The following is a 27981-nucleotide window of genomic DNA, read 5'->3' as shown; positions in this document are numbered from 1 at the left end:
GTACTTGGTTGCTTTAGGCAAAGCAGAACAGGTCTTCTTTTAAAACCAACATTTGGGTTTAATCCCAGTACTCAAGAGGCAGATGAATCTTGGTGAGTTCAAGGCCAGCCTGGTCTACATAGCAAGTTCCAGGCCAAACAAGACTATATATTGATATCTAATTCTGGTCAGTTCCTTCCACACTAAAGAGCATTTTGACAAAAAGGAATTAAGAAAGAAGACTTAAAAACATATCAGTGAAATAAATCTGGGATTCCAAGAACCCAGACACAGCCAATGATCTGGGAATTGATGAGGACTAAAGGTCTCTTTTTCTTTCTTCCTTTTCAAGAGACACATCCTAAGCTACCTTAATATTTCCTTTTTCACTGTGAGTTTTCTGTGAGGATCACAAACTTGAGTGGCTGTCCACATTCAACTAGAGCAGGGAGAAGCCCACACAGATGTCACATAGAAAATATGGCATATAGAGATTCCCAGCAACCGGCACTTTCTAGAGTGTTTATGAAAGGGCTCCTTCTTGCCACACCCCCTGCCCTACCACATATGTTCCCTACTGCTCTGGGGCTATTGCTCAGGGACCTTCAGCATCAGCCCTTATTCTGGGCATGACTTCTCTGTGCAATGTCTCAAAGGATGCCCCACTGAACTAAGGACAAAATTCCATTATTTGGGCTCCCTGCCCCCATTCCCAATAAAGGATTGCTATGGGGTGAGGATCCCTTTGGGGCAAAATTAAATGGAAAGGCAATTGTGGCTGTCCTGGTAAGGGCCCTGAGGTATCCCTGTTCTGCACTGTCATTACCCTAGCTAGTGCGCATGAATCAGAGGAGATTAAATCAGATTCTCGATGACCAAGTAACCATGGGAACTGAGGCAAAGTCACTCCATAGTCAGACTTACCAGCAACGGCTCCTGCTGAGGACTTACGAACATAAGGAGTCAAAAGTAACAGTGAAGGCTAAAGGCTGCTTAAAACGCCATGAAGGGAAATAGCCACTCATTTGCAAGCACACATTTTTCCTCACCTGTGGCAAGTGCAACTGAAGACCCTCACTGAGCACAGGCTGGCGAGATGGTGTTTGGTCCAAGTGCAAATTGAAGACAGTAGCCAAGGCAGACTGTGCAGCCCGAGCCTTGGCAAGTTTCTTGTTTCTCCCTGAGCCTTCAAAGAACTGGCCATCTACCACCACGGACATGACAAAGCTCTTGGCATGGCTCTCCCCGCTCTCAGAGAGGAAGTCATACTTCAGCCCTGGGCGCAGCTCATTCAAGATCATCACAGGATTCTTCCCACTTGGGGGTGGGAATGGTGGTGGGATGGGCAGAGGAGGCTGGGTGAGGCTGGCAGGTACTGGGGAGGCTGACAGGCTAACATCTCCACTTGAGCTGAAGGAGTCATCTCCATTGGAGCCTACGTAGAAGGGTGGTTCTGACTTGTCTGGAGTCTCGAAACCATTGAAGAGTGTGTCAGGGAAGTCAGCCTGGTCAGAGGTGAAGTCTGTATTCACAGAGAGGGTCCTTCCCATAGCCAGATGGGCCTCAGAGGCATTGGGAAACTGGACAAAAGACCTCAGGGCCTTCTCAGCGGCATGGAGTTTTGCCTTTTTCTTTGTAGGACCAGAGCCCTCAAAGATCTGCCCGTTCACCTCCACAGACATGACAAACAGAGGTGCATGCACGGGTCCTGTTTGGGATAGCAGCATGTACTGTAAGCCAGGTTTGATCTCGTTCAGCTGCATCAGGGCGTTCTTGGGCAGAACAGGCCCTGGTGTTTTCCTTCGCTTCTTCAAGCGGTACTTGGAGTGGCCATTGCTGCCCTCCTCTAGGGGCCGCTTCCTGCTGGTGCTACCACCACCCCCGTTGGAGAGCGGAATACCCTCGACAGGCCCAGGTGTGCTGCTGTCCTTGGGGGGCATGTTGTCCAGATTGCGGTTTTCCTTAACATCAGTGCTGCTGGAACCTGTGGTGCCCAGAAAGAGTAACTTACAACGCCTTCGTTGCAGGATCTTGTAAATGCAAAATTTATAGATTCCTTTATCTCTTTGTAGCTGGGTAAGTGATGTGTGTGTGCGTGTATTTCCTTCCTCAATGCAATGTGAGGAACTACACATTGACCAAAGACCTAACTGTTCCGGGCTGGAATGCACTTTTGAGTTTTTGATTTTTAAACTAACACCTATTGCCTCTTCAAGTTAGTTTATCATTTTTTTCTTCATTAGAGCTTAAAATTTTTAACTTATTTTCTCTACCAAAGACATCCTAAATCTTTCTAACTTACCAAGATGTTAGATGTTAAGTTAATCTACAAAGACTCATACTAAGGTTCGTGAAGTAGCCTCTGAAGCCACCACCAGCACACAGGCATTTATTTCAGCATGTTCTTCCTTTGCAAGGATTCTGACATTAACTGACAACAGTTTTTAAACTGCAGCACTTCTCAGGAGAGGAGGTGCCATTTAGAAATGTGTCTTTTCAACTTATTTGGCTCTTGAGGTTCCAAACATCTAATCAACATGTGATTATTTTGTCCAGTTTATGAACTGATCGTAGAAAACTGCTTGTACAATAAGGTAAAGTATTATGACTTTATAGAATTTATCTTTGAAGGATAATGGATACATTTAAGATTTTTCATTATATTTCAGCACTATTTGCTTCAGAATCTTTAATAAAGTTTATGCTAGGAAAATATATAAGAACGAGACACAGAATGGCAGTAGCAGGCAAGCTGTGCTCCCTAACAACATGCCAGCAAACCTGCCTTTCAGAAACTAGCTGGTAGGTTTCCAGAATAATTTGGTGATCATACCTTCTAAATGTACTTTACACGACAAAATGAAAGATGATTTTGATATTTAAATGGGAAATAAATGTCAGGCATGCTGGTGCATACCTGCTATTCTATGACTCAGGGAGGAGTTGAGAGTTAAGAGGACAAACTAGGCTACACACAGCTATGACCTTGTCTCAACCTCCCACCAAGCAAAAAGAAAAAAAATATTTTTTTCAAAGTGGGAGTGTTCAGTTCTCCTTTTAGGTTTATTAAGTCTTCTTAAAAAAAAAAAAAGGAAAGAAAAATTCCTCTTTTATCATTTGGTTTTGCAGTCCTGTGCAGTGTGCCCAGTGCAGTAGGGCTGTGCAGTGCCTACTTATACCCCCAACCACTAGCTCCTAAAATCCAAAGTAAATCTTTTTTTAAAAGAAAGATTTACTTATTTTTATGTGTGTTGGTGTTTTGCTTGCATGTATGTCTGTGTGAGGGTGTAAGGTCCCCTGGAAATGGAGTTACAGACTCTTGTGAGCCACCATGTGGTTGCTGGGAATTGAACTCAGAACCTCTGGAAGAGTAGCCAGTGCTCTTAACCCCAGAACCATCTCTCCATCCCCCAAAGTAAATCTTAATTGATGATAATATTCCTAAATATAGTGGCTTCAGGGGTCTATCTTCACTATGCAACATGCCAACAGATTTTCTGTGTGTCAAACCATCTGAAAACACTGAAAATGTTCCTCAGTGAGCCCATGGGTGGGGTTAATGTGATGAATGTCTTGGTTGTTGCTGCCAGTCTCTGGAGTAAAGGATTACAGATGCCCAGGGCCATCATTATTCAGCCGAGACAGCAAGACTACTAAGATAAACTCAGTCCATGGAAAATCTCATGTGTGGGGTGGGGGGGGAGGGGGTCTCTCAATAGACACCTCTTCCCAGAGCACTCCTGACACACACACCACTTCTCCCAGCTGACAAAGCTAATGGAATGGGCACTAAATTTTCATTTATAACATCCTCCAGCAAAAGACCGGTAGGTTACTCCTTTCGGTACTCAGGGAACAAAAGGTGAAAAGGTAGAGCAAAGACGGATAGAGAGATTAATAAGGATTAATAAAAGGGGAGAACATCACATACTACATTCTGTTCACAGTTCAAGTTTTTCAGCAAACAGAATTAACAGCATAGGAACAAACATCATCAACAAGGCACTCCGACACGCATTTAGCCAAACATTAATGATGGCAAATAGCCAAATGCCCTCAGAACTAAGTTAACAGTCAGGATTATGAGAAAAAAATACGCTTGCTGTGACAGTTGAAATCATTCTCAACCCTTACTCACTTCAGAAGAAAAGGTAGCAATTGCATGTTATCAAAAAATTCTCCTGAGCAAACAGAAATAACAGACTCCAGTTAGAGACAGAGCCCACTCTCTGCTGAAGCAGGCACTCTCTCTCTCTCTGCATGCCACACTGCTGCGTTTGGAATGGGAACCCAATCACAGTGGGACTGCAACGGCTTTTAAAACCACAAGAGACACAGGCTTACAGGTTTACACTAGACCCAAAAGTTTATTTTTACAGGACTATTATTTGGGAGGAACCTTCCTTAGTTAAATTAGCCAAGGCTCAATGGTGATGGCCACAGCTGGAGACACAACCCACAGTTCCAAGTCAGCAGGTATTTCTGGGGACACCTTCATATATTCCCCGGGGAGGTGTTACTGGGTTGGCACAGCAGTGGTAATACTGTCTGAAATGTAGAGTTTAAAACCTGGCAACACTGAGTGTCACAGTGGATCTGCCAGCAAAACCACAACTTAAACTGTCTCTAGAGCAGAACTGAGAAGTGACCAGAGAGCTGTGAGCAGTGACCACATCTGCAGAGGAAAAAACATGCCAGCTACTACACCACTCTGAACGGCACTGGGCAGCTGCTTCCTGCCAGTCAGTGGTCATTCTCAGGGTAGAGGATGTCTACTGCAAAGCCCACCCCAGCACAGCAGTGGGGTACAGACTGGCCTCACACAGTGCTGTCAGGCTCTGAGTGTCCCAACTACTGGGCTGAGTCATGGAGAGCATGCTAAGCCCGGTTCTCACCATCATACCACCCCCAGGATATGTGGTTCTGCTGTGCAGCTGCATGTCCTTCCTTCAGAGAGACAGAGCACCTTAGCTGGAAAAATGCTGCTTCCAGGCAGCTTTCCCTTTGGACCTGCTCTTCTCTGGGACTGAGGGTGGGCAGAAGTAACTGGTGACTCACAGAGAACAATGCCAAGGGAGGAATCATTGGTGTACCTGTGGCCCCAGCCCCCCAGCCCCATGGAAGATGGTGTGGAGAATAGAAAGAACCCCAGTGGGGGTTTGGTTCATACTAGCACCAGTCGTGTTCCAGTCTTCAGAGACTAAGATCATGTGGACTGCCTTCCCTCCAATGCAGGAGCAGCAACTGTGTTTGAAGGGAGCTTTATGAACTGTTATCCCAGTGACCAGGTATCTGAGTCAATCAAAAAGGTTTTCTTGAGCTTTATTGTAAGAATCATAACTTCACATGAAGCCACACAGCATTATGAGACAAGCACCTAGAGGCATATTTCTGGAATAAAAATGATGGTCCCATGATGATAATGAGGAATTAAAACTCTAGATAGGTGGCTGTAAGGAAAATGTCCACAGTAAATATTGATGGCTATTATACAAAAACCCATCACTGCCAACAGCCCACATCTTAGGAAACATCAAACTGGTCTTACTTATCAAATATACAAAAGCACTAATATTTTAATGGGACATGAACTACTTGGGCACTATGTAATAGGCCTAGATCTTACTCATATTTTCTTCATCTTCTATATCCATGGTAAAATGCTTTTGAGGGTTTCTTGACTGACGGAGACCACTTCTGTCTGAAAGACAGCAAAAAACAATATTTAGTGTGTGATCCTGGCAAAATGAGGTATGTCCTCTTTGTGTACTGTTCACCACAGCACAGCAATGAAAAAGAAACAAATATCATGAAAAGTAATGGGCTTATCATTTGGGAAGGAATATTTTCAGTCTCTTTCATCTCCTCTCAGCACTCTCCAGGGCACCTGACTTAGCAGCCTTATGTGGAGGGACAGTGGAGGCAAGGAAGGTGTCTCCACAAAGGAAGCTAGGGCAGTATGCAGGAACTTCATGCTCTACTCCAGGGAGTAAAGGGTCACTAAGGGTTCCAGACCAGGGACAAGGTGGTAATTCTAACCCATAATGGCCTGCTGTCAACAACTATGTCATAGCAGTTCACAGAATTACAATAAGCTGTTTGCCTTCTACTTTCTCTCTGCCCTTGTAGGTCTATGAATGGTAATAAAGTGATGTCACATTAACAAGACACAACAATTTTTTTTAAGTTTTTTGGAGACAGGGTTTCTCTGGGTAGCCCTGGCTGTCCTAGAACTTGCTCTGTAGACAAGGCTGGCCTCAAACTAACAGAGATCCATTTTGTTTCTGCCTCCCAAGTGCTGGGATTAAAGGTGTGCACCACCACTGCCCAGATGACACCCCAAGTGTTTCACCTACACTTCCATGAACCCCAACAGCATTCACAGGAGAACAAAATGTGTATAGTAGCTTAAATCTAATGCAATTTAAACTAACACAATTCCTTCACCACACACAACTATTAGCAGGAGAAACCAAGAAAAGACCTAAAGAAAAATTTCAACTGCCCAATCACTAACAAATCTAAGGTTTTCCTCTTCCCAAATATTTCTGATAAATTGCAATTAAGAGAAAAAGATTTGTAAAATTTGAAGTCTTTGTATTCCTTTGTATACAGATTTGTTTTATCAATATCAATAAAGTAAATTCCTTGCTTTTAGGAAAATTTTGATTAAATATGCTAGGTAGTATATATATTTCACATAGCACTTACATGATGGAGTTTCTACATAGAATCTTTTATTAAAGGTTTTCAAGGGTTTGGAGAGATGATTCAATGGTTATAATAAGCACTGGAGGATCTTCAGAGGGCCCAGGTTTGATTCCCTGTACCCACAAGGAAGCTCAAAACTGACTGTAACTTCAGTCCCTGGGGATATGAGACCCTTTGTGGTCTCCATGCACATGGTGCCACAGACATACAGACATGCAGGCCAAATACACACACATATGAAGTAAAAATAAAATAAAAATAATCTTAAAATAAATCTATAAAGGCATTATCACTTTATATTAATCCATTATTTTAAGATATAGTTCAAGTATCTATTATGTTTAAAACATTCCTGGGTACCATAAGAACCTAAAATGAATCAGACAGATTTTGCATTGAGGAATCCGAATGTTAGTACTGTGCAAACAGCTGACTATGCTAAGGAACTTTTGCTGATAGTTACGGCATGGAAACAGTAGTTATCTGTTAGAGATACATACTGAAGTATTTACAGATGAAATGACGATGTCTAGGACTTATGTCAAAGTAGTTCAGTGTGGTTTGGAAAGAAGCAGAGAGAGGAATAGTCCTGGGCTGGTGACTCTGCAGGGGATGGGTATGTGGGTCCACTATGCAATGCAATGGTGTATATTTTATACGACTCTACATTGTATGACTCAGTGTCCTCAGTATGTACACTTTTATTTTTTAGTGTGTGTGGAGGTCACAGGGTAACTTTGTAGAGTTGGTTTTCTCCTTCCACCTCTATGTGGATTCCAGAAATGAACTGAGGTCATCGGGCTGGTGCAGTAAGCATCTTTACCTACGGAGCCATCTCACCAGCTCAAAGAACCGTGGAAAGTTTTAGGAGAAAGTAGGGGGTTGGTGAAGTATCAAGTGTGGAAACACTGTAGGGGGGCAGGCACCTTTGGGAATGAAGGGGGTAAGCTCAGGAAACAGGGATGCAGTTGTTCATTTAGACTAGTTTTGGCCAGAGGTGGGAGCATAATACTGCAAAGACAGAAATAACAGGACAGGGAACAGACACCTCTGAGAAACCCAGACTATGTGGTAAAATGCAAATTTGAAAGAAAGCTCTTGTTTGCTCAGAGGAGGCAGAAGGCAGGCAGAGGGCACAGAGGCTTCTTTTTGCAATCATCAGTGTTAACAGCAGAGATCTAAAACTGTTCAAAGTACCAAAAACAAATTAACTGTTGACAGCTTAGTCATGGGTGGGACATCTATATCACTCCCCAACATACACACACTTGCACACACGCATGTGCACTCATGTGTGCACACACAAATACATGCACACACATGTATGCACATGCACACAAAGCTCAGGGAACATCACTGAAAAGGGGTAAGAGATGGGGAGAGATAGAGAGCAGAGTGAAAAGCTGGCTTCAGGCATGATGTGGTTGTTATACTATTGAACTCACAATAGCTATGATTACATGCACAAGACAGGATGGGGAGAGGGTTCATGAGGGGTCTCTACCTTCCCTAAGGATTTACAGGCAATTAACAGTGGGTGGTGGAGGGAGAAACATTTTCTTCAGTGGCATAAACACTGGTAGGGAATTCATGTTCCTGTAAACAACTTCATCTATGTTCCTGTAAACAATCCTAATGAAACTCTGACACACACACACACACACACACACACACACACACACACACACACACACAGAGAGAGAGGAGAGAAGAGAGAGAGAGAGAGAGAGAGAGAGAGAGAGAGAGAGAGAGAGAGAATAGTAGAAACAGAGCTAGTTGGGAAGAGGATGGGCATCAGTGGGAATGGGAGGGGACAAGAAAGGATAATAGGAGTATGCTCAAAATGGAAAAAATATACTTTACCTTTTCTTCCTGTTCTGTGATGTACAGCTGAGAGCCCCCAGATTTCAGAATAAAAATAAGACAGCCAGATCAGGGTAGACATGCTGTGTGCCCTAGGAGCCAAGGTGGTACCCACAAGCTCTGACATTTCCTTAAGCCTCATTAACCTGACTTGGAGTGGAAGAAGTTGGAAATCACCAAAACTAAGGGACACAGATCAAAACAACACAAACAAAAATCAACCAACAAACAAGAAAGCAAACCCTGACAAAAGCAGCTAGTTCTGGTGAGAGGGAAAACTCATAAACAACACTGTCTACTCCAGCAAAGCTTACAAAAGAGCCCAGGCTGACCCCATGTAGAACTCTAAGTGGGAGCCTGGAGTTCTAGGCATGGATGGAATGAGACAAGCCCAAGAGGGGAGTCACAAGGGTCACTCCCACTAGGCTGAGACAACCCTGTTAGCCACCTGGAAGCAAAAGGCCACCTAATCCTATTACTGGAACCCCCAGAAGGGACAGCAAGAAGCCTTCTGTGCTGGCTGGTTTTATGTCAACTTGACACAAGCTAGAGTCATCAGTGAGGAGGGAGCCTCAATATAGAAATGCCTACAAATAATGCTATATGTAAGACCGTGGGCGTTTTCTTAAATAGTGATTGACGGGGGAGGGCCCGCCCATTGTGGGTGGGGCTACCCCTGGGCTGGTGTCCTGTCATCCCTGTGTTGACATCTGTGGATGTTCTCACTGTTGGTGTCCTGATTCCCTGGGTGAAAGGTGTTTTGTATGTTTTTTGTTTTTTTAATTGGAGCCTGTTGGTGTGATGGGGTTCTATAAGAAAGCAGGCTAAGCAAGCCAAGGGGAACAAGAAAGTAAGCAGCACCCTCCATGGCCTCTGCATCAGCTCCTGCCTCCAGGTTCCAGCGCTGTGTGAGTTCTTGGCCTCCCTGCTTTTGACGATGAACTGTTACATGGAACTGTGAGTGAAACAAACCCTTTCCTCCTACATTGCTTTTGGTCGTACGCTTTAATCACAACCATAGTAACTCTACTGTTACTAAGACACTTTCTTGGGTGGGAAACAGCAGTGAGGCCCAGCAGGGTGCTGGACTTAGCCCCCACTTGCACTAAGGCACTGTCCCCCTTCCTCTTACAGAGTGTGGAAGAGTTGGCTTAAGCAGAACTGGACAAGACCCTGGGTCTCATGACATCACACCAACAAGTTCCAATTTAAAAAAAACCAAAAACCAAAAAACATACAAAACACCTTTCACCCACAGAATCAAGACACCAACAGTGAGAACATCCACAGATGTCAACACAGGGATGACAGACATGCAGAGCGGTCAGGAAAAGAAATTAAAACCGACTTTACCCCTGGGAAAAGGGGAAAGGAGGAAGGCATAGCAATCTCAGCCCTCTGGGTGGAGGCACAGTCAGAGAGTAGGACAGAGTCAGCAAGGGACAGACAGCAGAGTATGGGACAGAGCAGAGCTGAGAATAGATGAGTCTAGCAGCCTGGACAAAGGTGCAAAAGTGGCCAGCAGAAAGAGGACAGCCTTCAATAAAAGGGAGCCGGGAGAGGTAGGGGCTAAATAGGACCTTGGCACAGCCCATACTGCATCCAAACATGATCTCAAAATGGGCCAAGGACTTAAACACAAAACATAGAACCATGAAACTTGTGGGAAAACCTTAAGAGAAACTGCTTGGAATCCAGGCCAGGCAGAATTGTCAGACCTGACAGTACAAATGCAAGCCAGGAAAGGAAAAGTTGATAAAGTGAACTTTAGAAATAAACCTGCTCTTATGGGCCCTGCTGTACACATCAGGAGAAACTGACTGAAGACCACATATCCAGCAAGAGGGGTAGATAAGTAGGCCAACAATGAAACAAATATGCAGTGAGAAAATGGGTAAAAGTCAGAAAGAAACCATTTGCCACAAAGGACACATGGCTGAGAATCAAGCACATGAAAACATGTCCACTATGCCTGGCCATGAGCAAAATCTAGCTTAAGAGAACTAAGAACAGGGCTGGAGAAATAGCTCAGTGATTAAGAGCACTAGCTGCTCTTCTGAAGGATCCAGGTTCAATTCCCATTACCCACATGGCAGTTCACAATTGTCTAACTCCATGATCAGACACCCTCACAACAGACATAAATCCAAAAGCACATAAAATAAAAATGAAAAAATAATTAAAAAAGATAGAGAACTAAGCACTGTTGTATAATGAAGAGAACGTCTCAATCAATAACCTCAACTCAGGTGCTGCAAGGACTAGAGAAACTACACCTATGCCTGCACAGGGATGGAAAAGGCACGAGATGGGAGGAATATAAAGGAGCTATGAGTACAATAACTAAACATGAAACTGCCACACAACCCAGCAAAAGCACTGTGGGGCCTTTATCCCAGAGAAACAAAGGCCTTCATCTTCACAAGAACCGGTTTTCATACTAAACGGGGATCCACGTTATCTCAAAGGAAAATTTAATTCAAAGATGGGCAGAAGTCACACAATTAGTCTAACTTCACTCTTCACTCTTTGCATAATTAACCAATAGTTTGTTGTAGGAGAAACTGCTGGCCAGCCTACCCAAGCCACAGGTGCCCAGGCCAGCCTGCATGAGCATTCAAGGCAGGCACTTCCTCCCTGAGCCCAGGCTGCCTCTGCCCAGAGACAGCTGACCAGAGAGAGACACCAGTGAGGAAAGGACAAGACAGCAGAGTCAGCAGCCTGAGCCAATAGGACCTTGGGAGGGGATATAAAGGAAGGTCTAACTTCCTTAATAAATGAGTCTGCAGCACGCTCTGTTATTCACTGACTCCCAGGTGCTGCATCTTCTCACCTCCTCCCACAAGGGATGTGGGAGCAGGGTAACCGGCAACAGTTGGTGTGGGTGGGAGCTGGCTTTATTCAGATGTCTGCTGCAGTGCTGGATCCTAAGGCACAGGAGATCACAGCCTGGTGAGGACCACCTGGCTTGTACAGTCTGCCTGATTGTCCTGCTTTCACTGAAATTCTGTAAAGGACATGGAAAATGTCTCACAGTAGAAAATAACTGTGCTATGCCTGGTGGCGGGTGGGGGACCTGAGTGGTGAGAACAAGAGCTAGAAATCCCCACAGAGCAGAAGCCAGCACCTACAAATGCCAACCCTTGCACCAAAGGTTATAAAACAAAGCAGAGTGAGATGCCAAGTGCTTTACAGCATTTCCCGTGGCTGTTTCTTATAGCCTGAAAAGAAGCTCTTGTGGCCTGAACTATGAACAAGAATTAAACCCCCATCAAAAATCCCAAAAGAAGAAAATTCCAGGAATGGGCTTTATTTGATAGCAACATTTAAAATAATTGCTTCATTTTTCAAGATTCCTCCAAGGGCAAGAAGAGGTAAGCTAAAGGTGGGAGGCAGCAAGTGATGTGACTTCCACATCAGAAGAGCAGAGACCTGCATTTAACTCATTAATGGGGCTCCGGCTACCATTCTGACTTTTCTTCTTTAGCCACACTAGTCAAGGTGATTCTAATGGCAGTGCAGAAGTTTAAAATAATCCTACAACTCTGAGCTAAAGCAGTAACCTTTGGGGAGCATTCCAGGGTGGACACAAGAGTCCCCACACCTGACTGAGTGATGGAATGGAAAGCCAAGCAACCAAACATACCACATTCAGAAACAATGCTTGGCAAAGATGTTGCTTTAACTAGGGACATCTAAATGAGCTTTCCCTTGACACATGAACCATTCATCTGCCCTGTCCTTTCTCATTTGCCAAACACTACTGTGATTAAATTGGCAATATTTTATTTTTAAATTAGGTGTGTGTGTGGGGGAATGATTCTTGTTATGTATCTTTTTCTAAAAAAAAAAAGATTTAATTTATTTTAAAGTGTGCGTACATGAGTGCATTTATCTGTGTAGTCCAGAAGTGGGTGTTAGATACCCCCGACCTGGAATTACAGGCAGTTGTGAGATGCCTGATATGGGTGCTGAGAACTGAACCCAGAACCTCTGGAAGAGCAGCAGGTGCTCCTAACCACTGAACCATCTCTCCAGCCCCGTTATGTATCTTTTTATAGACTCTTCTGTTACAAAACAAAAGCACAAAGGCTTATATTAACATCTACATTAGCCTTTGAGGCAGTAGCCCCCCTTCTCTCCCTTTAACAGACACTCTAAACTAAAAGAGAAAGAACACGGCTACATGACTTGCTTATATCAAAGACATACCAGAACCTGAATCTCTTTTACTGAGCTAGTGAAAATGCTATCTCTAAGTATACTAAAACATTTACAGATCAAGATAACTGGAAAACAGGAGAGCTAGGGAACACTTCTGTTGGTAAAGAACACACTCTGCTGGGCAAGCATGAGGTCCCAAGTTTGGAACCCCAGCACTCACATAAAAAGCTGGGTGCAGCAGACAGTGTTCAGTGCTGGGAGAGTGGAGACAGGTAGATCCATGGAACTCACTGGCAAGCTAGCCTAGACAAATGGATGAGTTCTAGGTTCAGTGAGTGATTCTGTCTCAAAAAACAGTGGAGAATAAAGAAGGAAGACACTCACCATGGATCTTGTCTCTACATGTGTGTGCATGTATACACGTCTGCACCACATACAAAAGTTGAGTGGCAAACATAAACAAACTCATTAATAATTATTATGGATTTAATCAATTTCCATTTTCCCTTGAGAAACTATAGATTTTTAAGAACACTTTTACATGGTCTTCATGACTATTGTTGGTTTTATTTTAAAGAGCTATGAACCAAACATTTAAAACCAGAGTTTTAAAATATTATTTGGGTTAAGTCTTTACATAGGCACACGGAAGCTCAACTCGAATAATTTTATAGCATTACACCTAAATGATGAGTTGATTATTTAAAATGGTTCCTGAAATACAAATGTCTCATACCACCTAGAGAAAACAAACTGAAATTCACCAGGTTAATCAAGTGTGTCAGAAAATGCAAAGTACTTCATGACTGGTTTTTGCTTTTGATATCACTTAGCAAAATAACACCCCTATGGTTTCCAAAAATATTCAACTGATACTATTTTCAAGGAAGTACTTTTCTTTCTAGAAAACCACCCACATATCCTGATGCTTGTTTAACTCCTACGGAATCTGTACATAGTAAGGAGGAGGAGGAGACATGTTGTGTCAGCAAATCAGAACTGGACATGGCATTTAAGCTAATATGTTTTTACAGTATATCACAAGTGGGGGACTTACAATCGGGATAGCCAGGCACAGCATTCATCATGATAGGTAGAGGGTTAATGAGAGTAGCCCATGGAGCAGGAAAGAATGAGCCTAAAGAGAGCAGCAAAGAGCACCACCAGTGGCATCAGCTCAGGAGGACCCAGTACAGGCCACTGAGACCTGGTAAGCACAGAGGCAAACAGTGAAGATAACAGGAAACATAGGATAAGGAGTAACAACACTACAGGGTGTGGGTCTAGTTCCCTCTACTTCACTAAAAGCAAAGTATCATGCAAAACTTACACACTGGCAGCAGGAGTCATTAGTGGGTCAGTCACATGCCAACTGCATGTACAGTGCTCAGCTACTTACTGGTGGGTCAAGTCTGGCAGAGGCAAGTGCCGGGGAGGACGCTGAGAAAGGAGTGTCCTGGCGAGGGCTGGGCTCTCCAAGGGACCCTGAGTAAAGTGCTCACTTAGGTAGAAATTGTACCAACACAAATGTGTATAAGCCTGTGTTATCTTGGGAGTCCCACCTCTTATGTGTAGCACATGCTTAGGGCAGAGCATCTATAGCCCACCCAGGTTTCTTTCCTTCTCAGGCCATATCTTGCATAACCAGTTCTCTCAAGAGTTGAGCTCAGATTTTTCAGCCACCTGCTTCTGCCCTCCCAGTAGCCAGGGTGTCTCTTTATAAGCAGCACAAGCCTGCAGGCTCACACACATGCCTGCATGCCCCACCACAGCCCACCTGAGCTTCTCCTCCTGGGCTCTGTTAACTGTGCTCCTTTCCCAGGCTGGAGGCACTCAGCTTGACTTAATGCATTCATCTTGAGTCACAACTGCCATGAAGCCTCTGAGCAACCCTGACCTATTTTGCTGTATCATTTCCTACTCACAATCAGTACCAGGAATGCGCTGGCACCTTGTGTTTTAGCTGGATACAAACCAGGTTCGTTCCAGCAAGGATGAAAGTCATTTTGACGAATATGAATAAGCACCCTCTTTCTGCCCCAAGAGTGAGAATACACCATTCTTCCAGCTCCCCTGATCATGCTTCCACCTGCCAATCTAATAAACTACATCGTCTGACATCCTGGACCTCTGACCTAGGTTGAGCAGTGACATGCCTTCCTCATGGGGGGTGGTGAAGACCACACTGAGTGGGTCCCTGTGACTGAGCGCCAGTATGGCCTGCAAAGAGTGAGTGCTTCTGTCAATTCTAAACAAATTCCAGCAAGAAGCCAGGTCAGCACAGCCTGTCGTCATGCTTCATGTCTTTGGCCTGCGACTGTTCTTAGTGAGTCAGGACAGTGACAAGTGATAGAATCCTGGACAGTGCTAACCATGATCAGCAGATACAGCCTGACTATGCTCTCCACGTGACCCGAAGATCCCTAAAGTCTGGTTGTTTATCTCAGGAAAATTAAAATAATCCCTAAATAAACACATTAAAGTCACAGCCCAACTTGTTTCCGGCTATCTTCCAGATACACATGTAACATGGAGCTTATATTTAAGAACATAATGGCCCAAAGTGGGATAATAAACCAGAGTTCCATTTATGAATTAATTGAGAAAATCAAATCCAGACCATTGTCTCTAAGAAGAATATTTATTATAACCAAATGATGAGACATAGTATAAAACACTTAGTATGTTGTTTAAAACACCATAATAAATTAAGGCTATATCCAGAAAAATTTAAGCAAATATGAATTTTTGAAAAATAAAAATCAAGAATATTGTGCTTATATTTAATTCGTTTTCCTTCTCATTGGGACAACTAAATGGAGCAAAGCCACTGAAAATGTTCCTAAAACTGTATTCTCTCTCTCTCTCTCTCTCTCTCTCTCTCTCTCTCTCTCTCTCTCCCTCCCTCTCCCTCCCTCCCTCCCTCCCTCCCTCCCTCCCTCTCTCTCTCTCTCTCTCTCTTTCTTTCTTTCTTTCTTTCTTTCTTTCTTTCTTTCTTTGGTTTTTCTAGGCAGAGTGTCTCTTTGGAGGCTGTTGTGGAACTAGCTCTTGTAGACCAGGTTGGTCTCAAACTCACAGAGATCCACCTGCCCCTGCCTCCTGAGTGCTGGGATTAAAGGTGTGCACCACCAACGCCCAGCTTAAAAACTGTATTTTCTTTAATTTATTTATTTATTATGAATACAGTATTCTGCATGTTGCCTGCATGCCAGAAGAGAGCACCAGAACTCATTATATATAGCTCTGAGCCACCATGTGGTTGCTGGGAATTGAACTCAGGTCCTCTGCAAAAGCAGCCAGTGCTCTTAACCTCTGAGTCATCTTTCCAGGCCCTATATTTTCAATATTAACATTTACACAGGGAATTAGCATTGCTGACATGTACTTTGGATCCAATTTCTATAACATTCCAAGTGAGAATTCACATTCCAAGTATGATTCAGGACTTCAGCTGGAATGTGCTTCTGCCATGGAATGCATCCTCTCTGAGAGGAGCTCTTGCTCTGGCATCAAGGTCCTCACTTGTGCCATGAAGCAAGTCATCAGCACAAATGCAACGAGACACACTCCATATCTGTCACAGCACATTCTAGAAAATCTGAGCTATCTACCCACAGTGGTGCTGTTCAGCAACTTTCTACACTTGAGGCCCTCTCATAGCTGACATCATAGATTAAGTGTCTTTCACTGTCACCAGAACCTAGGGAATGTCCTTCCTGCCTGTACAAACAGCATAGCAGCCACAAATCACAGACACTACCTCCCTAGTCACACAATTTCATATGGCCCATTCTAGGCAAACCTCATGTCTGAGAGTCAGGACCAGCATTCTTACTACTGAAACACTGTTTCAATGCCTGTGCTGTGAATGTCCAAATCTCTATGCCAGCATGCAGAAGTTCTGTATAAGAACTCGTTAGGCAGGTGGGTAGATGTGCAGATGGCTCAGCGCCACTCCATCCTACATTCCAACACTTGCCTCATTCTTCATCTCTAAAAGAGATCCCCTCTGCACAGACTAGAGCTGAGATTAACTTCATGACAGAAGCCTGGGATCACTCATGACCAGCTGTCCTTTTCACACCGAGCCAGGAAGACTGCTGAGAGTCTCAGGTTTATTTTCCTATAGTACTCAGAGAGTGCATGTCTCTGCTGACCTAGAGCCTCATTTCCACACCATGCCCAACGCCATTCACCTCTCCATCCTGGAAACGAGGCAGAGGAGGCTGGCCTCAAATTAGAGCACCTGACAACGGCTTTCTTATATGTGCAGAAGAACTTGGAACAGACTAAAGATGCTCTCACACTTGGGACAAACAAAAGACTCAATGGGAAAGCAGACAGACTGGGCACAGACGTGGAACCTTACTCATACAATGTGGTGGTGGTGGGGAACACAGTGAAGGAGCACTTCCGAATTTCAGCTCACCCCACCAGTCACCTACATGGTAGCTGGGGACTGACCCCTGAACAAGGTGCTAATGTGCCTCACAGTCTGACCATGCCAAAGGTTCTTCTCAGGCCTTGACCAGCAGGATTTGCCTGGTCAGCACCAAGACTAAACAGCTTTCCTTCCCATGTCACTTTCGTGCTGTGTTGGTGGCTCAGTCTAAGCTGCACACAAGCTGACCAATGTTTGTCCTGTGGTGGTGGTGATGGTGGGGGGGGGGCAGAAGCAGTCACTTGGGAAATGCAGGAGAGAGGGAAAAATCACTGAAATTATATTGTTGTCACAGTTCAACAAGCAGCTTGCCACTACAGTTTCAACACAGAACTAAATTTTAAAAGGCATGCATTATTAGAAAAAGCACAATTCATTACACATGCTCTGTTGCCCCTTAAAGTGTTTCAAAAGCTCACAGTTTCCATCTTAAATAACTCTGGAGTAACTGGATGTACCTTTTTAACAGTATCCACTGTTTTAGAGGTGTTTCTATCAGTTTCAAAGACATATTATAAACCACCAAGAATAAGTGCCACCACACACAGTCACAATGCTTTTATTTAGGAGAATGGCCAGGAGCAAAGTCCCGTACTGCACAGGCCTAGTTGCTACCATATGCTACTTTGCTCTTTAAGATGCTAGCCTGAAGAAGGCAGCCTCATAGCAGAGGTTTTCCTGCAGCAGACACAGCTCCAGAGGACTTAAGGAGGGAGCCCTGAGCTGGGACTGCAGTGAGTTCAAAGAATGAGGTCAGAATCAGGCTTGGATGTCCCAACATTCTCCCAGCTAGGTGGCTTGTGCTGAAGGTCTGCAGAACAAGTGGCACTTCTAAACTGGGCTATTGGATCAGTGCTTCCCATAGTTTTGCTTTTGTGTTCCTGGCTGGCACTATGACTTCCAGCCTTTTAAAACTTAACTGAAGATACAAAGGCCAGCAGGATTAGACTCTCCCAAGACGAGAGTGAGTGGATGTTTAAAGGGGCTTTTTTGAACCTCTCTGTGTTCTATACATATAGCAGTAAAATCATCAGGTGCCCACAAGGGCACAGGCACAGTGCCCGAAAGGATGCAGGGACCACGATGTGTTCCTACGCCCAACATTCTATTAAGTACACCAGTCTTCATTACACTGAGCAAACCACAAAGACTGCTGGCTCTGAAATTAATTTCTTCTTCATCCTTTAAAAACCATAGCACATTTTATTTCCTGAGGAATTATCATTGATGGCTAAAGAACTTGCCTTGGTGACAGGTCATGCCCTAATCCTGCGGGGGTGATAGCACTGAGGCAGTGCCTAGGAAAGCAGAGGCAGGGGCAGTGAGCCTCACAACACAGCCAGCTGTTACAGGCTAGAAGCATTTTTTCACTGGGGCATTTTCTAATATTTCAAATTACATGAAAACAGTAACTGTTGATAGCTTTTGTGGAACATTTTCCCCCTAAAAGTCAATGGTTTGTAATTTTTATAGTAATGGATAATTTTTGAATCTTTTTTTAAACCTATCGATTTTAATGTCTTAAAATATTGAGTGGAATTAAGTACTGAAATAAGCCGGGTGCTGACTGTGGAGGATTTATCCTCTGCTCCTGCAGAAGGAAAATATTTCCCCAGTGACAGCTACAGTCTTGTCATCCCAGTGTAATAAGCGAATTTAGGGCAAAAGGCACTAAATAAGAGCGGCAGCAAAAGACAGTTGTTATGAATCATCCCTAGAGAAAGGTCTTGTAATGCTAAAAAGCTTCAAACTTCCACAGCTTCACAAACATCTTCCCAAAAGCATCCTGAAGATGGGAGTTAAAAGGACCTCTGCTCACACTTAAACATTTTCAAAGCTTCCTTTGTCCCATGCCCTACCAAATTCCATAAAGTATCAGCCAAAGAGAGGCATTAAAATCAACAATGAAGCAGAGAAGCAGCTGGCACCAGCAAGACTGAGCCACAAGGCAGCCCACCCCAGAAGACACTCCTGTGTGGCATGCAAACTCCACCTATGCGTCCGAGTAATTACCTTTCTTCTCAGAGCGCTTCTTGCGCCTCCTTTTATACCGACGCCCCACGATGCTGAAGAAGGAACCCGTGGTGAAAGTCCCCAAGCCGGGCAATGCCATATGGACTAATGAGTGGCTGCCAGTCCCTGCTAGTCCCAAGCTCATTCTGTGTCCCTTGGTCGCTCAGCAATAACACAGAGGATCATTTCAGTGTGCAAAGCCGAGGCTGAGGCGACAGCCACCCCTGCCGGCAGCACACAAGTGACTGACTGCTCCTGTCTCAGGCTCATTCACCAACCCTCAGAATTAGGCAGAATTGGGCAGAATGGGACCCAGACGCGCAATGATTTCCTTACACACCACCCAGAAAGTGACATGTGACAGTTAGCCCTCCAATTCCAGCACAAAACACTGGATAGGAAGAAGTACAGTGGCTGCAAACCTTCCTGGGAAAAGTCTCCTACAACAAACATCCAAGTCCTGTTTCAGCAAAAATTCCTAAAATTATGAATAAAAGCACCAATAAAGGAGTAGTCTGTGAAATAGGAACAGGAGAAAAATAGGCTGCTGCAAAGCACAATATAGACAGGGTGAACAAGCAGGGTTGAGAGAAGTTGTGACCATGCCAGTGAATGGTAAGGCTGACCCAAGAAAGTCCCCAGGGCAAGACCACCTCCACACACTGCCTCTCAGGTTTCCATCCTCTTTTCATTCATGTGTTCAGGACCAGTGCTGACCTGGTTTCTTCAAGAGTGTAGCATGGGTGGTGATGGCTGGTGCTGAAGGATTAGGAAAGACTCTAGCTGGCCCCTTTGTGTTTTCCATCATGCCTAGGGAACTAACACACTGAGCCAACCTAGCCTAGGACAGTACTCTGACCAGCAGGAAATATGTGCAAATTTTGTATACCTTGATTTACATATTTTATTTCTTAATCCTTTAGATCAAGACCACGTGCTTCTCCTGTAAAGGGCCAGACAGTAAGACCTCATGGCTACATGTCTCTGCTGCACTTTTTTTTTTGTCATTTTTTATCTTTAAAAACTTCCTTAAAATGTATAAAAATGGCCTACCTGCCAACACTCCTTTAAGTTACTACTATCAACAAATTCGTTCCAAAGTGAGTGAGCTTACTACAGAATACCCAGACACATGTGGTAACAACTCCATTCAGCCGTCTCTGCTATTTTGCCAACTTTCAGTCATAAAAATCCATCTTTCCACATGCTTTTCCCATTCTGAAGGCGTATTTGTCAGAGAACAGAAACACTGTATCAGTAATACATTGACTTAAGTGTTTGAAAAATCTAGGCAAGACATGTTGATCTCACTATATTCTTATCTCAAGCCTCCTCCCTGCTTCATCAGGTCCCAGGCTAGGGATGGGTGCTACAGACAACAGGCCCAGGGAGGCAGCAGCTCTCCTGGAGATACCCCTGATGCTGGCAGATGACAACAGCTCATATACATGCATGGTGAAGTCTTAGCTTATGCATGATCCGTGCTCTCAACATAGCAGGCAGGAATGCTGCAGGAGACACCTGCAAGATGTGGGGAGGCTGGGAGTATATGCTGAGAAAGGTAAGAACGAAGAGCGCTTGGGAAGGTGAGGTTGGACCTGTGGTGTCCTGTGGTGGCACAGTGAGTTGGTGTCATGGTGGCAAGCAGGGCCTGATTTGAAGGGCTCTTCCAGTTGAAGCATCACTTCAGAACTTGTCCTGAGCGCCACACAGAGTCCACACTTAGATCCTACAGTGAAATGGTAGCAGAGTAGGATGTGAAGAGACAGGGCTGGTGACAGCCATAGCTGTAGAGCAGAGAAAAGGAATGACGGATGGAAGGCTGGCAGAGAAGAAAGGACGCAGGCTCTCAGGCCAGGAGAGAAGTATGCTTCCAGGGGAAGATCAGACACTAGAGGACACAGAGCTCAGCTCCTGACAGAAGCTGTAGAAACCAGCTGATGCAGGCAGAAGCCAGCACTGTTCCTACTTCCTGGACTGCTGGGGACCAGACCCACAGGGGTTACCACAGAGCTGATTCCTCTAAGCCCTGCTAGGATGGCAGAGCCCTGCTTGTCACACCTTCCTGATTAGCTCTGGCACAAGCCATCTTAGCATGTGTTTTAGTATCACTGACAGGGGAACCCAGCCTGGAACCCACTAACCCGGGCTCTGGCTTCAGCATAGCCTCTTCCCACCCATGAAACTTCACTTCTCAGGACTCTTACCCATCATTCTAGGGCTACTGTATCTCAGAATCTTCAGGGGATTGACCCAAGATACATGCCCCCATACCACAATCTGTAGATGTTCAGGTCCCTGACATAAGTGATGACACAGTATCTGTATGTCCTGTGTACTCATCTTCCCACAGACTTGAAGTCACCCCACAAGCACTTTTCATACTGGTACAATGCAAATGTGCCATGAATAACTTGTCACACTATATTGTTTAGAGATAGCAAGGAAAAGTCTATACATGTTCAGCCTAGATGCAATTTTCCCAAACATTTTCAATCCATGACTGGAGGTAGACACTCCACAGATATAAAAAGGGCAAGAGCAGTCAGAGCCAAGCCCAATACCTACAAGCAATTATTCAGCCTTAATGCCTTTTATACTGTCTTTATACTCCCAGGGGCTGTTGGAGTCTTGGGTTCTTAGGAACAGAGGACAATCCTCCTCTGGGTACAAACAGTACATCTAAGGAAAGATTGGGTATGGGGGAAGCACTTTTAATGTTGTCCCGTGTACGGGAAACATAGGAACCCTTTCACAGATATTAGAGGCTAGTTTTGACATGTCTCCAGTGTTAGTCCAAGAGGGTTGTGTCTCAGGCCTGCCACCTCACTAGGCCTCCTGTCAGGCAGTCAGCATGAATGGGAGGGGCTGTCAGGAATAAAACAGCAGAAATGCCTAGAGGCACCACAGAGGGCCCAGGTAGTCTCACAGACATTAGATACCAGTACCAGGGTGATCTAGACCTACCCCCACAGCTCCAAGGAATGAACCAAGCCTGTGGGAATGATGCTGTGAAGATTGCTGCTCACAGCTCAGAGGTTCCTAAACTAGGGTCAGGGGACTCTTCTGCTGATACTGTGTTTTTACTGTGCCCCCAGGATGCTTGGCCTTGGGAACAGATGATCTGTTTTGAAAAACATCTGGTCACACCATCTCCAACCTAGGTAGCAGGCTTTATAGTTTCTTGTTACAAGTCTTCAGAACAAAAAATCCTAGCTGGGGCCACTTGCCTGTGCTTGAATACCCACTGGCCATCCAAAGCCACAGTCAAGATCAGGTGTGCTGGTACAGCTCCCATCATGGAGTCAAGCAACTATAGGGACTAGAATCCAACCACAGAGAAGACAATTGCTTACAAGGAAAGTAAGTGATCCTCAGTGACTGTAATAAGGACTGGAAAGGCTCTTCAGTCCCACTCAGTTATATACAGTCACTTGTATTTCACAGCAGAGACTTGACATCCAGGCAAGAGTGAGCAAAACAGGTGCTGAAGGCACTTGACTTCTCTTCTCACAGCAGTCATTTGGATCTCATCAGATAGTACAAACCAGTGCACAGTGAATCTCCCCAGGCCCATGGATGGTGTATCTTTGGCCTTGTTGAGAGCGAGTGCAACTTTTGACTCAAGCAGTTTAACAAGGCACATGGCATTAGAGCTCTGGGAAAGTGGGGTATATGGCCAGGAAGAGCTCTGGTGGCACTGATGTGGTTAGCACATGTTGAGTCATCCCATAGTCTCCAGAGTAGAATATATGTCCTAACTCTGTAGATACCATTTTCTTCTTTTTTTTGCCTTCCATTTTCTTCTATCTTTAGGATTAGTTACGAGAAACATCAAAACAGAAGTCTGATTCATGAAAATTAAAAAACTGCTGCAGAATGCAGTAATCTAGTGAGCCAGAAGTGGCTTCCCTGACAACTACACAGGCTGAGTGTAATTTTAAAAAAACACTTCAAGCCAGGTGTGCTGGCACACACCTTTAATGCCAGCACTGGGGAGACAGAGGCAGTTGTATCTCTGAGTTTGAGGCCAGCCTGGCACCTACAGAGTAAGTTTCAGGACAGCAGGGCTAGCTACACACACACACACACACACACACACACACACACACACACACACACACAGAGAGAGAGAGAGAGAGAGAGAGAGAGAGAGAGAGAGAGAGAGAGAGAGAGAGAGAGAGAGACAGAGAGAGAGACAGAGACAGAGACAGAGACAGAGACACACAGAGAGAGACAGAGAGAGAGTTCATTGAGTTATAAACTCTGAGTCAGTTATTCATTGGATATTTACATAAAACCAACATGTGAGAAAATGTAACACTCCTCCATATAATATTTGAAAAACTATGTGTGTGTGTGTGTGTGTGTGTGTGTGTGTGTGTGTATGTGTGTGTGTGTATGTCTGTGTGTCTGTGTGTCTGTGTGTCTGTGTGTCTGTGTGTCTGTGTGTCTGTGCCTGGTGCTCTTGGAGGTCAAGGGGAGATATCAAATACCCTGGATCTGGATGGTTGTGAGCCACCCTTATAGGTGTTGGGAACAGCACTGGGTCCTCCGTAACCACTAAGCCATCTCTCTAGTCCCTCTTCAAAACAACATTAAAATATTCCAGAAGTATTTGTTAATAAGAAAGTCAGCAAAACACCCCCTTATCTAACTCATATTTATCAGATTCCTACTAAGTACAGGATGTCCTCGGTGCCTAAGAAACAGCAGGAGACAAAAACCACATGGCTGCTTTCCTGAAATCTATGTTCAAACAAGGACAAGAAGGATGTTCAGGGAACATCAGACAACTAGATGACACAGCATGCCCTGTGGGCAGTAGAAAGATGCCTGGAGTGGTCAGCATGGTTTCTCCACTCTGACAGAAAATGGACCTCAGGCTGGTGAGAGAGCTGGCCATGAGCATCAAGCATGCATTTTCTGAAGGGAGTGCCCAGGGGCAACTAGGCACTGGCCTAACTGTCAAGCAGCTAACCAGAGATGAAAGAAGAGGTCCCTGAGCTCAGCATGTGGAACAATCTAGGCAAAGTGGCAGCCACTCAATAGAGGGGCTGACACAGGAATGTTACCAAGAGTTTTCATCTGGTTCTGACCTTATTTTAAGACTGCTGCAGGCTGGGAGGGAGCAGTCAGGGGTAAGGCTTATTGCAGAAACACAAGTCACGACTCAGGGATAGCAGTTTAAGATGCAGGAAGCAAGCCTTCCCATGATGCTCAGAAGTATAGCCAAGGGCTTCCTGGATAGGAATCCAAGAGAAGTGTAGAAGCCAAGAGAAGGGCAAAGGACAATAGAAAGGAAGCTCACAGAGCAAACGAGCAGGATCTGGGTGTCTGCAGATCCACAGGAGGACACATCCAGGCAGGATATGAGTCTGGAAATCAAGAGGAAAGCCAACACTGGAGACAAGGTGCTGGAACTCACCTACAGAGGTACTCTGGGTTATGAACCCACACTGGCTTAGATAAGCAGGGGCCAGGCAGGGCCTGAAGAAGCGCTGCAGGAGGTTAGATGGGGAGAAGGGGTGCTAGGCGAGGTAGGGGTAGAGCAGGGACTTCCCCAGGGAACAAGCTACTGTGAGTGCCTCAGTGGCTCCCACACCACACTACCAGTCCCTACACATGTACCAGCTCATTGAAATCTCACCAAATCTCAGTAAGGAGGCTTTGGAATGGCTGTACGTGGGGAACCAGACACCTATCAACTGCTTTGCAGACATTCATGCCATACTTGTTTAAGGAGCTGTGCAGTCTATAGTCTACACAGGTGCACACATCACCACGATTACAGCACATGCTAGAGCTTGTACCCCAACCAAAGGCTTCTCACACCTCCAAAGGGCTGGTCCTGTACACAAGTGCTCACTTATTTCCCTGCATCTTCACCTGTCAACCATAGAAGGCAGCCCTGGGACAAATCCTGGGTTTACCTGGGAGTAAACCCAGTACTCGCAGGTATGTCTCAGCTTCAGTGGCTCTCCAGCTGATGCTGCACTGAGGGGCCTGGCAGATGTGGGCCTAGCAGTTGCTGAGGCCCTGCACTGGCTGAGGTGCAGTGACAACTAGCATGCCAACCTTGGGACTCAGGCTCCACACGTAACAACACTGTCCAACTACAGCAAAAGCACACTTGCTCTGAGTTTACTCTTTAATATACCACAATTCCTGAAGCAATAAGCAGCAACAACATATGCACCTTTCTTTTGGGTAACTAGTTTATCCTTTCCATGTTAAAATGGAGGAGTGTACTTGCTCTGCCCCTGGCACTGACTCACAAACAGCTTTGCTCAGTGCACTGCTCTCTCCGAGGTGATCCCACAGCACCACCTGCTGTCTAGAAGAGACCACTCATGAGAGTAGCTCTGAGGTCGGGGTAGATGACACCCAGAGCATGCTGTTTGGAGCTGATGCATGGCACCTGGCCTGGGAGCTACACACCCTGGGTATTATGGACATTTCCTTCAGACAGGATATGCTGAGGCCAGGATGAACCAGGGTACCCATTGGGACATGGAGGTTGACTGCGGAGGAAAAGTGGAAGGTGTCTCTCCTTTGGTGGCAGTGTGGGAGAAACTACACTTTTTTTTTTATTTTTTTAATAGATCAAAAATCTTTCTAAATCTCTCCTTAGACTTGTACCCTACCATGGACACTTACACAGGCCCTGCCCAGCACCATGCCATCTGGCTTCTAGGTTGCCTGGTGCCCTTTCTGCCTCACCCTGCTCCTACCTAGGTGTCCACCTCCAGCAACCTGTCTGCTAAATACCCATTCAGACTTCTGCACTGGGTTCCACTTCATGTTGCTGGCAAAGCCTTGCCAGCTTTGTCCTATAGCTCACACCTCTGCTTAAGACCACCAGAGGGCACATATACAGAGAGCAGAGAGGCGCCTGGCCCTGACTCTGTCTTGTATACAGTCACTCTTTCTCGGTGTGGTCAATGGGCCTTGATTATCACTAGCCACAAAAGCCTGACAACTCTAGGGAGTCACAGAAAGACCACATAAAGCCGCTTCAGGCTAGACAGCAAGGAAGGAGGTGCAATGGTCATGGTGGGCAGCTCCCTGGCCACAGCTTTGTGGGTGAAGGAGGCGTCCGGGGCCTTCAGCATTCCAAATTTCACCAGATGTTTCTCAGGAAAAAGTTTTTCGGTGTCATACAGAGATATGGTTTTGCTTTGGTGGCTGGTGGGCACAGGAAGCCACATGGTTCCATCATGGGAAGCTTGTCTTTGACAACTAGTTACAGACAGAATGGCAAATAGGTGATTTTAAAACTCTGGGGTGACAGGGACTGCTGGGAAAGCAAGCTAGTCTAGCTCCTGATAAAGCAGCAATGCAGATAGCAATGAATTTTCTGCCCTTCACAGCTCTTCCAATACACTGTGGTACATGAAGCCCTTCTGCAAACGGGGGGGGGGGGCAAATTAATAAGGCTGGAAGAACATACACTGTTCTCTTGTGGAACTGTCACAACAAAGTTTATTTCTGTGTCCCCAAGTGATGGTTTCTTCCCACTAGTAAGCAATAACCAGCTCTTGAACAACCAATGCCTCTGATCCAGTGCAGTCCTCACCCTGTCTACACGAAGTATGTCAGTTCCAATGGCTGAGGGTTTTGTCCTCAGGACAGCCCCATTTCAGACCTGGCATCAAGTCCAGCCTCTGGAACTTCTGACTGGCCAGTTCTAAGTCAAAGTTCTCACAACCACTCCTCAGAGAGGTTCCAAGAACTTTTTTCATATTTCAGTTTCTTTTCAATTTTATTTTATTTTGTGTGTGTGAGTATCTTGCCTGCATGTATGTCTATGCACCATGTGTGAGGCTGCCACCTACTGAAGCCAGAAGAAGACATTGGATGCCCTAAAACTGGACTTGTAGGTCACTGTGTGGGTGCTGGGAATTGAACTCAGGTCCTCTGGAAGATCAGCCAGAGCTCTTTACCACTGAGCTATCTCTCCATTGACCAGTTTTTTTTTAAAACAAATTACAATTATTTATTTGTGTGCATGTATGTATATATATGTAAGCATCCACATGTGCAAACACACACACACACACACACACACACACACACACACACACACACACACACACACAGGTCAGAGGACTCCCAGTGATTAAACACAAGATTGTCAGGCTTGACAGCAAGCATTTTTACCTACTGAGCCATCTTATCAGTTCTCCAACTCCCTATAGAGAATATTTTGAAGGAAATAACAAGCAGCCTGTGAGCAGGTTTCTAGGGCAAAATCTGAAGGGTCCTGGGCACAGGAGGTTTCTACCTTAGGGCTTTGGGGTACACTCCTCCCAGCTCATGAATAGAGTTTCCATTCACCTTCCAGCAGCTGCTGTACTAGCCCCTGGAGTCCTCCAAAGCACCTGTCTCTGGAGATGTTCCTGTTCTTGGCATGGGCCAGGTTCTCAAAGACAACTGTGGACTATGTACCATTCAGGTAGACAGTTGGGACTGTGAGAGCAGGCAGTGGGAGTGGAACCCAGTAGTGCAGCAGATGGAGGTACAGGAATTTGGTCATCAGTGATCTGGACTTCCTGGGCTTCAAGAAATGAGAAGGACCCTCCCAAAACAGAACTGTGTTGTACTGTGATGAACAATCTTGGCTGTCATGTTGACTACATCTGAGATCAACTAAATGCCAAGCAATTGAGAGTGCCTGTGAGGGCTTTTCTTGATTGGATCACATGCGGTGGGAAGACCCACTCTCAATCTGGGCCACACCTTCTGATGGCAGCTCACATAAAAGGACATGGAAGGAGGCCGCTTTTGTTTTTTGCCTGCTAGTCCTC

The 27981-nt window shown here is 45.1% G+C and overlaps 1 protein-coding gene across 6 annotated transcripts in view; it reads right to left on the bottom strand.

The window, feature by feature from the left end:
• Positions 1-27981, bottom strand: part of Adarb1 (adenosine deaminase RNA specific B1) — a 124632-nt gene that overhangs the window by 36098 nt on the left and 60553 nt on the right. For 2 of the 6 annotated variants that reach the window (XM_027394293.2, XM_027394297.2), the window contains exons 3-4: positions 5606-5680; positions 1029-1963 (exon numbers count right to left, since the gene is read on the bottom strand). In XM_027394293.2, coding sequence (XP_027250094.1) covers positions 1029-1963; positions 5606-5633 — 963 coding nt within the window. In that variant the 5' untranslated portion in view covers positions 5634-5680. Of the gene's footprint in view, positions 1-1028; positions 1964-5149; positions 5371-5605; positions 5681-27981 lie in introns of those variants that run through there. The other 4 variants (XM_035450980.1, XM_027394292.2, XM_035450983.1 and 1 more) reach the window with 4 other exon arrangements.

The sequence above is a fragment of the Cricetulus griseus genome (genome assembly GCF_003668045.3).
Source record: "Cricetulus griseus strain 17A/GY chromosome 1 unlocalized genomic scaffold, alternate assembly CriGri-PICRH-1.0 chr1_0, whole genome shotgun sequence".
NCBI lineage: Eukaryota > Metazoa > Chordata > Mammalia > Rodentia > Cricetidae > Cricetulus > Cricetulus griseus.
The sequence above is the reverse complement of the archived record's forward strand: the minus strand, read 5'-3'. Positions and strand labels throughout refer to the sequence as shown.